Here is a 12,279-nt window from a genome sequence, read left to right as displayed (position 1 = left end):
AATAGTATTTATAAAAGTTAGGAGCCAGGTATAGTCCCCAGGGATTTGTGAGGCTGAGATAGAAGGGATCACAAGTTTGAGACCAGCCTGGACAACTTGTGCTTGGATGGATGGATGGATGGATAGATAGACAGATCCGTCTGGAGGGGTAGAGTAGTGGTAGAGTACCCCCAGTTTCAATCCTCAGTATTGCAAAAAGAATATGAAAAAGCTAGTCAGGCCCCCAGCCTCACAATTCAGTAGACTATCAGAGGTAATGTAGCTCCTGTTACTTTTGCTAATCTCCTCAAGGAAACTGAAATAGAAAGATTAAATATATAATGTATCATTAAATTACTGAAACTTATTTATAAGCACATATATAAACACCCCTTGTACTTTTGTTTTGGGTACTGGGGATGAAACCTAAGGCCTTGTGCACACTGAACATGCTCTATTAATGAGCCTCATCCCCCGACTGCAGTTTATAGGATCATTTTTTATACTTCTAAGATACATGGAAGCCGTATTAGGATACACTGTTGCTTCAACATACTTTGAAACCTGAATTTTTTTATTTTGTTTGACAGGAAACAGTCTCTCAGACAAGCCAGGGTAAAAAGAAAATAATTGGAATTAAGTTGGATTAAAACTATAGAACAATTTTAGTATTGACATCTAAATGCATTTTTTAATCATATGAATAATACATGTTCATTGTAGATAAATCACAAATGTTTATAAATTATATATTATGTTATAGATCATATGCTTATAAAGTAAAAATTTGTTATGTTGAATGTGTGCTTATTCAACTTTTATGTATTCTTTTAAAATAAATATGAAATTATTAATACATATTGTTTACCATCAGCTTTTTCCACAAAGCAGCACATCATGACTTTGTATATCGATGAATAGACATTGAGATATATTATAATTTTTCTGGCTGAGTGCTGTGGTACTGTGATGAAGTGCTACACCTTAGTTAGCTAATCTCCTTTCTTGGATATTTAAGTTCTCTTAGGTTTGCACTCTTAATAAGTGTGGTGGTCATCTTTGATTAGTTCTTCCTCATGATCAATTTCAAGAAGTGAAATTTCTGAATCAAAAAATTCACTTTTACCTTAAACTTTGGGGAAGGATGAGGCATAGGAAGGAGAAGGGGAGAGAGCACCAACGAGAATTCACATTTTTGTGGCTTTTTATATTTTCTTTTCTTTTGGAGTACTGGGGATTGAACCCAGCATCTCGCCCATGCTATGCAAACTTGCCCACTGTACCCTGTGGGATCCTCCTGTCTCAACCTCCTGAATAGCTGGAACTACAGGTGTGCACCAATGTGTCCTCAGTGCTTTAATTGGCATTAATTATTCATTAAGCTGACTGTTTTTCATGTTTACTGGCCATTGTAGGTATGGGTCTCACAAATACACAGTTCATATAGTTGATGATAGATACTTCACAGACTTCCCCATTCATTAATCAGTCTCTTAAGTGGTTTCTCTTGTTTTCTTTCCAGGAGCGACTGAAACTGGTGACTGTTTTGGGTGCTGGCCTTCTCTGTGGAACTGCACTGGCTGTCATTGTGCCTGAAGGAGTACATGCACTTTATGAAGATATTCTGGAGGGTGAGAAAAGAGAAGGCCCTTATTTGAGATATGTTATTGATTTGGGAGGTTGGCAGGAGAAAAAGGAAGCTTAATGTTATTTTTTCTGAACACAGTTCAGGTTTACCCTAGAATTCTACCCTAAGAAGAGTTCTTAACAGCTATGGTTTAACACTTTTGACATTGAACACATCCTTAGCAGTTTGTGAATTGAGTACTCTGGTTCATGAATACCCACGTTACAATAATCAGTAATATCCAGTCCTTTATGACAGTTCTTTTTCTTTTTTTAATACCTTTATTTCATTTACTTATGTTCATGTGGTGCTGAGGATCAAACCCACTTCCTCACATGTGCTTGACAGGTGCTCTACTACTGAGCTACAACCCCAACCCCTGATAGTTATTTTCAGTGCCAATCAAAAACTCCCCAAATCCCACATGGTAGTGGTTATGATTTTAGTGATCTTTAATTCAAAAATACATATTTGTGTTTACATTAATTTTTGTCTGTAATTGGGGAAGACCAAATTGAGGAGGATAACTAAAAAATTAAAAGAAGCCTTTCCTGACTTTCATAGTAATGAGTATAAAGAATAGTATAGTTTGGTTAGCTTGGTGTACTCATCATCTAAGTGATTTGGTCTTCATACCAGCTCAAAAGTCTGTTTGATTCACATTTGTGACTCAGTAAAATCAGATTATCATACTCATGAAACTTTATAGTTACCTCTGAAGGATTGAAATTACAACTAAGTAAGAGAACTGAGTCCTCAAATGCCAGTTAGATATCTACTCAACATTAGGAAAAGTGTAAAGAAATGGGCATGGTGTAATCCCAGCTGTGCAGGCTGAGGCAGTAGGATCAAAAATTCAAGGCCAGCCTCGGCTGCTTAGCAAGACCCTATCTCAAAATAAAAAATAAAAAGGGCTGGGGATGTGGCCCAGTGATACAGAGTGCTTGCCTAGTTGCCTAGTATGCACAAGGCTCTGGGTTCAATACCACCACCACCACTAATAATAATAATAGTAATAATAATATAAAGAGGTAAGCATCTTCCAGGTTTCTTTCTAAAGATAATGTAACACATACTTTTTTGGCTCTTGGTAGAGGAAAAGAACTGTGTCCCTGTGTCCTTTCTCTAGAATGATGGTGCTTTTATGCCTGAGACATGAATATGGGCATCATGGTGTTTGGTAGCCAGAGTGGTAGAAAGATTATATATGAAGATTGTGGGGGTCTTGTTGTGAAATAGGACAGAGGCTGAGGATTGGTCAGCTTTAGAGGAAACAATCGTAAATCAGGAGCCCTAGAGCAGTGGTTTCTACTTTTTTTTTTTTATACATCCTACCATGAGGGAAAAATTATTTACATGCCCTGTTGCACCGATTTACTGTGTACATTATAAAACATATTCCTAAAATAGAAAACTTTTGAAGTGGGCTAGGGTTGTACCTCAGTGGTAGAGCACTTGCCTAGGATGTGTGAGGCACTGGGTTCTATTCTCAGCACCATGTATAAATAAATGAATAAAATAAAGGTCCATCAACAACTAAATATGTATACACACACACACACACACACACACACACACACATATATATATATATATATATATATATATATATATATATACAAAAAAAATTTTAAAAATAAGGAGGGGCTAGGGTTGTGGCTCAGTGATAAGACCGTTTGCCTAGCATGTGTGAGGCACTTGGTTCGATTCTCAGCACCACATATAAATAAATAAAATAAAGGTCCATTGACAACTAAAAAAAAATTTTTAAAAAAGGAAAAACTTTTGAGATTTAAAGTAAATATTATAGAAAATCAATATTTTTCTTTCATATTCCAGTGAATCATCTTGAATTTTTCAGGAATATGATTACTTCACTATAGAAATGACCATCCTAGTATACTAGAGAACATTCAGAACATAACTAAATAGACCATTAAAAATGTTTTTGCTTGATGTTGAAACTAAGAAAGAATTATGAATGGTGGTTGAAAACTTGTCTAAACTTGTCTGATAATAAAAGTTCCTTGAGGAAGAGGTACATTTTACAAGCAACTTTCTCCCTCCCAGTCTAGACCATTGAATTAAAATCTCCAGGGAAAGGGCCTGGGAATATTTATTTTCAACAAATTGTCTTTGGTTCTTATTAGACAAGTCTGGGAAACACTGGAGAAATTAAGTTCTTCAGGTAATTTGGTGTTTTATGTGTGTATGTGTATGAGAGGGAGAATGCCTACACCTTAATAAGGGTTTGAGATATCCTATAATTCATTTTGATATAATTTTGCGTGTAGTGTGAAGGTTTATATTTTGGCATATCGATGGATGTTCAATAATTCCACCATCATTTGTTGAAAGGAGCATCCTTTGTCTTACTGAATCGTCTGCAACATTGTCAATAATCATTGACCAGATTTGTGTTGATCTATTTCTGGATTCGCTATTCTGTTTTTCATTGATCTGTATGTCTATCCTTTGTCAATACTACATTGTCTTGATGAATGTAGCATTATAGCAGATCTTAAAATCAAGTGATGAGTTCTTCTGACTTTATTCTTATTTTTCAAATTTGTTTTGGCCCTCCATGTATCCTTTTGCTTTTCCATAAAAACTTCAGATTCAGCTTGTCAGTGTCAAAAAAAAAAAAAATCACACTGATTCTGGTAGACATTGAGTTGAATCTATTAATTTGAGGGAAAACCAATATTTTAAAATACTGTGTCTTCTGGTTCCTGAGCACATGTATCTTTCCATTTATTTAGGTCTTCTGTGATTTCTTTCATCAGTATTATTTTTAGTGTTCTCACTTATATTCTGAAAGATACTTTAGAATTTATAATAGTTTCTCAATTAAGTATTGGGTAAGCTTTCTGTATTGGGAGGTATATAACTATAAATTCAATTTCCTTGGTAGATATAAGACTGTTCCAGTTTCTTGTTTCTTCTTGAGTATGCTTTGGAAGTTTGTGCCTTTCAAAGAATTGATTTTTTTTTTTCCAGATTGAAGAATTTAAGAGCATAAAGTAGGTGGTAGTAATTCCTTAATTGTAATGAGGTCTTCTCTTTCATTCCTGACATTGATAATTTGTCTTCTCTCTTTTTTACTTTGTTATTGTAACTAGAGGCTTATCTGTTTTATTTTTTTTTCCAAAAAGTTGTTTGATTTCATTGATGTTTTTTCCTATTGATTTTTCTGCTTTCTGCTTCATTGATTTCTGTGCCTTTTATCTTCCTTTTGCTTGCTTTGGGCTTTTCTTGATTGTCTTTTTTCAAATTTCTTTAGGTTAGAAGGTTATTGATTTGAGATCTTTCTAATGTAATATTTTTTTTAATTGTAGATGGACACAATACCTTTATTTTATTTATTTATTTTCATGTGGTGCTGAAGATTGAATCCAGTGCCTCACAAGCACTGTGCTACTGAGCTACAATTCCAGCCCTAATTAAGAATTTAAGGGCTGGGTTGTGGCTCAGCAGTAGAGCACTCATCTAGCATATGCAAGACCCTGGGTTCGATCCTCAGCACCACCTAAAAATAAATAAATAAAATAAAGGTATTGTGTCCAACTACAACTAAAAAATAAAAATAATTTTTTAAAAAAAATTTAATGCTATAAGTTTCCCTCTAAGCAGTGCCTTAATTTTAATGTGCTATGTTTTAAATGTTCATTCTTTTTCTAATTTTCTTTGCAACTTCGTCTTTTACCTATATGCTATGTAGAAGTGTTGTGTCATTACATTTGGGCAATATCCTGCTCCCCATCTCACACTCCCTCCATGGCATTCTTTTTATTTCTGATTTCTAGTTTAATTTCATTTTGGTTAGAGGACAAATTTAGTATGATTTGAATACTTATAAATTTGTGGATATTTTAAATAGTCTAGAATATGGTTTATCTTGTTAAATGCTCAAGGTTCACTTGAAAAAATGCGTTTTGTTATTACTTGGTTGAGTAATGTATAAATGTCAATTAGATTGATTCCCAATATTGAAAAAAAAAAAGAGAGAGAAAAAGTCAAGTTCCTTGATGATGTTGATCTTCTATATATTTGCTGATTTTCTGCTTATTCCATCTCAAATTGAGGTAGAATATTAAAGTATTAAAGTATGATCATAGATTTGTCTATTTGATCTTTCTATCAGTTTTTGCTTTATGCATAATGAAGCTCTTTGGTCAGGTGCCTACACATTTAGGATTGCTATGCCTTGGCAAATTGGCCTTTTTAATCATATGTAATATCCCCCTTTATTCCCAGTAATATTTATAATGTAGCCACTCAGTTTTCTCTACATTTTTGTACCAGCATATTTCATAGTATATCTTTTCCCGTCCTTTTACTTTTAGCCTATATCATTAATTTTATTTAAAGTGCATTTTTTTATGAATAGCATATAGTTTGATCATTTTTTTAAATCCAGTTTGAGGGGCTGGAGATGTGGCTCAAGTGGTAGCGCGCTCGCCTGGCATGCGTGTGCCCTGGGTTCGATCCTCAGCACCACATACCAACAAAGATGTGTCTGCCGAAAACTGAAATTCTCTCTCTCTCTCTCTCTCTCTCTCTCTTAAAAAAAAAAAAAAAAAAAATCCAGTTTGACGATTTCAGTCTTCTGATTGATGTGTTTAAACCAGGGGTCAACAAACTTTTTCTGTAAAGCATCAGATAGTAAATATTTTAGGCATTGGGAGCCATAGGATCTCATTGGTACTATTTAACTCTGCTGTTGTAGCCAAGTTCACAGATTCTTTCCTCGGTCATCTTTGTTCTGCTATTGATCCTATCCAGTATCTTTACTATTTCAGATATTTTTCAGTTCTAAAATTTCCACTTGGTTCCTTTTTTTTTTTTTAATATTTATTTTTCAGTTCTCGGCAGACACAACATCTTTGTTTGTATGTGGTGCTGAGGATCGAACCCGGGTCGCAGGCATGCCAGGCAAGAGCGCACTACCGCCTGAGCCACATCCCCAGCCCCATAGTTTCTGTTTCTCTGCTGAGGACTTCCATTCATATGAAATGTCTTTACCTTTACCTCAGAGAGCCTAGTTAACAGTAGCTGCTTTTAAGTCTTTGTTTATTCCAATGTTTGTCGAGGTAAGGTTGAGTTGATTGTTTTCTGCCTGTTAATTGACCAGATTTTCCTGTTTCTTTCTTTTTGATTTGTATCCTACACATTTTGAATATTATAGTTTGAAACTCTGGGTTCTTTCAAAATCCTCCAGGGAATGTTTATTTATTTTATTTTAGCAGGCAGTTAACCTGTTTGGATTCAGATTGCAAGTTATGTCTTGCCTTTTTTGGCTGATGATTCCAATTTTAGTTCCATTTTAAAGATTTTGCAATGCAATTTTGAGTGTGTACTATCCATGCAGAATACAGGTAGGAGCCTGGGACTTGTGAGCTTATAGACAGGATTAGGGGACCCCTTCTCAGGTCTTTGCTCTTCACTGTAATTCTTTCATACTCTGGCTCCTGGGGACTCTTTTTCCTGGTCCTTTGGCCAGAACGAGTTTTCTCTGAGTTTTAGCTTCCTGTACTGACACAGCTGCTGATACAACAGGATAACCAGGTCTCACCCCACTCTATACTCTTCAGACCACAAGTTGTTAGGTTGAGTTTCTTTATCTGGGCAGAAAAAAAATGAGGGGTGGTTAACTGTTCAAGTTGCTGCCATGAAGTTCTACAACTGGGCCTGCCTTCAAGGCAGGACCAGAAAAGGAAAAAAGGAAAGAAAAGAAAAAGAAGGTCCAGGGATATAGCTCTGTGGCAGATCACCTGCCTAGCATATGCAAGGCCCTGAGTTCCATCTCTCCAGTGTCACTGAAAAATTAGAGGAGCTTCCCTCTACCTCTTAGCAGCCCATTTTCCTGGCCCTCTGTTCAAGTAGAACAGAATTTTTTTTGAAGTATTTTGCTGCCCTCATTTTGGTAGTATTTAATTTTTGTAGCCTTTAAGTATTTGATTTCTGTGTGTTTTGTCCAGAATTCTGGTAGTAATCAGTGGGTGAATGAAGTTAAATTGGGTTCATTTCTTCTTGGCCAGCACCAGATATCTCCCTTTAAAAAGTAAAATATTAATATTCCTTTATTTAGATCAAGCCAACTTTTCTCCATACTTTAAAGGACTTTGTTTGCATGTTATTGCAGCCTTTGGTTTTGTTCTTCTGTAGACCTTATAATTATGATAATTACAGATTTTTTTTTCAGAGCTCTGTATCCTGAGTTAACTAAGCACTCTGACACCTTTGTAAGCATTATTTAATGCTGCTTAATATAAAAAGGAACCTTTCAAGTACTTTCCTATAATAATAGCTTTAAAATCACTGGAATTAGATGATTATTAGCTTTAGCTTTCATGTCAGAAAACTTTCTATACAAATAGGTTTTAAGAACTTGAAAATTGCGTGGCTTGTTTACTGTGGAGCTAAAATTTGAAACCTTTATAGTTCTTTGGATTTTAAAATCTGTGTTCGAAGACAAGCTTTCAGGTGAAAGACCTAAATAATGTGTTGTATTCATAGCTCTCTGATTAATTATAAAAACTGCTGTTGTTAGGAATGATTCAACAAAGATGATCCCAGGTAATTTTTACCTTCTTCTAAGAATGCCGTATATCATATTCTTTAGCAAGGTATGATTTTCTGTGTCTTTCTCTGTCATTTTGCTCTACAATTAAATAAAATAAACAAAAATATAAGGGAGTCTCTGGCCAGAGCAATTAGGCAAGAAAAAGAGATAAAAGCATCTAAGAAGGAAGAAGTAAAATGTCTCTGTTTGCAGATGAAGTGATCTAATATGTGGAAAACCCTAAAGACTTCACCAAAATTCACATACAAAAATCAGTTAGAAGCTATGAATAGAAGTTAAGAAATATAAAACAGTCAACAAAGGCCAACAATATAAAAATTAAAACTGGAATCACTTTAAAAAAAAATGAAGCCAGATTACCTGAATGTTTGATTGGGGAATACTTTGTACTGTACCTATTAGTCTGAAGCAAAAGCTCTGTGGAATCTTTTCAAAGAGTAAATTAATTCTATTACATTGAATTTAGCATATTTATAACATGGGAAGGTTACATCCTATACTGATAGAATTTACTGGAAGAAATCCTGTATGAATATTTAGGGAAAGAATTGAAACCATAATGATTTGCTGAACACTCTCAGTTAGTGGAATGAGAAGTATATGGCTGATGTGCAGTATCTGCTGATAACACCATTTTTTAATGTACTTTGCATTAGGGAGTATGACATGGAACATAAATTGTCTAATGAATTATCAGCCAGTACTTCCTGTGAAACAGAAATAATAACCTAGAAGTTCTTGCATGAATGAGTTAACATATATTCACAACTTAATGTATTTTAAGTAAATAGCTATATTTACTTAAGATAGTATTTTAAGTAAAATTTTGCTAGGTTGAATTCCATGTCCTAGAATAGAAGGAAGGATGGTTAGATTAATATTGAATATTTGGATTCATTAACTAATCTGTTTATGTACTTTGCTAGTTGTCATGTGATTATAACTCTTTAAAGTTTTTTAATTGGAGGGATTAGTTTTTGGGGTGTGTGTGTGTGTGTGTGTGTGTGTGTGTGAATTCTAACAAAGCCATAATAATATCTACCATTGTATATTACTCAATAAGTATTTCATATGCTTATATAAAGTTAAATTCCACTTAATGCTAAGCACTCAGATCTTTTTACAAGTCTCAACCTGTAATCTACTTCTTTCAAGAAATTTGTTATATGTTGCTGTTTTTCTTGCCAAAATTTTCCATCAAGATAAATCAATAACCCCTTCACAATTATAACTTAAGAAATTATATACTTATCCGAGTGATTGCTTTAAAAATGTTGGGACTTTTTCTTTATCTGCAGTGTGTGCAGCATACTTTAATGAAATTGTCAGTTTTGGTAGAAGCCTTCCTGAAAGTAGTTTCAGTTTGAAGAAATAAAAAATTTACTCAGTACCAATCTCTTTAATAAGTGAGATAATCAGTTCATTCAATACCATTTTAGATATAAAGCTGGTATACTTAAGATTCGTAACTTGATTCTGAAGGAAATGCCAAAAATGGAATTCTAGGGTTATTTAGATACATCTTATTTAAGAAAGGATTGGAAGGATTTATATTTCTAAACTCTGATACAGTTGACTATGTTAACTGCCTTCTGGAAGTTATTGTAATTAGGCTTGGCGTTTAGTTTCAAAGCTATAGGCACCCCAGAAATAATTGACTTTAAAAATTACTGTGCATCTGTTCACAAATAATAGCATGACCAATAGCCTTTAACAAGCACTAACCCATACTCTTACCTAAACTCTTAGCCTAACCTCTCACCCAAGTTAGCACATACCTGTGTTACTTGTAAAGAACAGATTTTATTTATAAAGAGGCATATGCATAATCTTCCTGAAACACAGACTAAAAATTATATTTTATTTCCATTTTAAAATATCTTTTTGGCTAGGAAATAATTAAATGCCACAACTTATAAAATATCACATTAAAATTTATAGAAGTGAAAGCTAGTTTTTGCCTTCAGCACCCATTTGTTGAGTATCTACTAGATTTCTGTCCTTAAGTAGTTAGAAGTTCAGAAATCTAAGAAGGGTCAGGCAAGCTTTTTCTGTAAAAGGCCAGATAATAAATATCTTGGGCTTTGTCAGATATGTAGTTTCTACTCAACTCTGCCATTGTAGCACGAAAGCAGCCATAGATGGTTCATGAACAAATGAGCATGGTTGTGGCTCTATTAAAACTTTTATTTGTAAAGATCACACCAGCCCTTGTACCACTGTTTGTTGATCTCTGAATTCTGGTACAATGAGGTAAGGTTTATGAAAGAAACATATCTAGTATGCTGTGTGCACATGAGGAGAGGAAGACACAGAGACAGTCTCAAGGAGGAGGGGACTTGTGAGTTGAGCATTGAAAAATGGGTGGTCCAGGAGAAGAGGCATGGAAAACACTTGGGTCCATTTATTCGGAGTAGGCAGAGGCTGTGATGGGAGCCCAGTTTGTTGAAAAAGTGGTTGTCTTATGAAAAGATGTCATTCAGATCCTCTCCAATAGCATCTTTCTAAATATTGAAATTGTAGCTATCTTAAGTTGAACCCAAGGGCTGTCTACAACTGAGCTATACCCCTAGCCCTTTTTATTTCTTGAGACAAGATCTCACTAGGTTTGGCTTGAACTTATGATCCTCCTGCCTCAGTCTCCTGAGTAGATGGAAAAACAGGCATGAGCCATGCCCAGCTAAAGGTAGCTTCTTAATATCCATACATAAGAAGATAAGTCATGGTATTTCATATTAAAATGGAAGCATACTCTAAACTGTCTTGTCCCTAGAGAAAATCTAGTGTTTTACTTGAATCATTTCACATCCTGGAACGTGAAACTCTGCTGAACTATTTTCCCTGCCTATAAAAAAGATCCTACTTGAAAAATGGAGTCTATCATCTCAGTATTAGGTATCAAAATACTGCTTTTGAGTTTATAAACCTTTTATTGAAATACCATATACCAAAAAAAGTATAGATTCATGGGCTGGGGATATAGCTCAGTTGGTAGAGTGTTTGTCTCACACGCAGAAGGCCCTGGGTTCAATCCCCAGTACCACCTTAAAAAAAAAAAAAAAAAAAGTATATATCCCTAGGCATGGCGGTGACATCTGTAGTCCCAGCCACTAGGGAGGGAGGCTGAAGCAAGGGGATTACATGAACCTAGGAGTTTGAGAACAACTTCCCATCTCAGAAAAACAACCCCCCCCCAAAACAAAACAAAACAAAACAAAAATAACCAAGAAAAGTATATGCCATACACATAGGAAAGTATATTTATTAACAATATTTAACTGAATGATTTTTTCACAAACTAAACATACTTATATTACCATGAAGCTACATTTTAATTGTTCACCATCACTGATTCAAGACTCTTAGATTGTTATTCTTTCTTAGTCATTTTTCATCTCTCAGCTTCCAGTCAGTTGTTTGACTTAAAATCCTATTCTGATAATAATTTGCTTGGGTAAAAGACAAGGTGGGCACAGACTACCTGTTCACCTTTTTCTTTAAGGACCTTCTCACATTCAGCTAGCTTTGGTGGCTGCTGCAGTGTAGGCTTCTATTTTCTTAATCCAAAATCATCCATTTCTTCCTCTTGTTATTGGCAGCCTAGCCAAGGATTCTGACTGGCAGGATTCAGCCACCTGCTTGCATAAGAAATAGGCAAACAGTAGAAAAGGAAAGATGAATTTTATATATTTTGATCAAACTGGGGAGAAGCAGCTAGATTATTTATCACCCAGTCCCATAGAAGTGGTTACAATTGAGGGTCTGGGGTTGTGGCTCAGAGCACTGAGCACTTGCCTACCATGCGTGAGGCACTGGGTTGGATCCTCAGCACCCCACAAAAATAAAATAAGGATATTATGTTCATCTATAACTAAAAAATAAATATTAAAAAAAAGAGAAGTGGTTATAATTGATAGAAGCAAAGGCCGGGTGATATACATTTCTAGAGCTAGCTAGCCAGAGAATATGTCCATGTTAATTTTCTTGGTTTCCTTCCTCAGTGGGCAGTAGTATAGGATACAGAAAAATAGTTTTTAATTTTAATTTCAAAGGGACCCTTAATTTCAGTGTTTCATTCTGACATTCT

General features: G+C 34.9%; 1 protein-coding gene and 1 non-coding gene across 3 annotated transcripts in view; both read left to right on the top strand.

The window, feature by feature from the left end:
- Slc39a9 (solute carrier family 39 member 9) overlaps positions 1-12,279 on the top strand; it is a 51,394-nt gene that overhangs the window by 18,061 nt on the left and 21,054 nt on the right. For both annotated transcript variants that reach the window (XM_077799691.1, XM_026385160.2), the window contains exon 2: positions 1,502-1,610. In XM_077799691.1, coding sequence (XP_077655817.1) covers positions 1,502-1,610 — 109 coding nt within the window. The remainder of the gene's footprint in view (positions 1-1,501; positions 1,611-12,279) is intronic.
- On the top strand, positions 11,166-11,238 carry Trnav-cac (transfer RNA valine (anticodon CAC)). Its single transcript has one exon. It is a non-coding gene; the product is annotated as a tRNA-Val (tRNA).

This window comes from Urocitellus parryii, chromosome 6, assembly GCF_045843805.1.
Source record: "Urocitellus parryii isolate mUroPar1 chromosome 6, mUroPar1.hap1, whole genome shotgun sequence".
NCBI classification, from domain to species: domain Eukaryota; kingdom Metazoa; phylum Chordata; class Mammalia; order Rodentia; family Sciuridae; genus Urocitellus; species Urocitellus parryii.
This window is presented reverse-complemented; position numbering and strand designations above follow the sequence as displayed.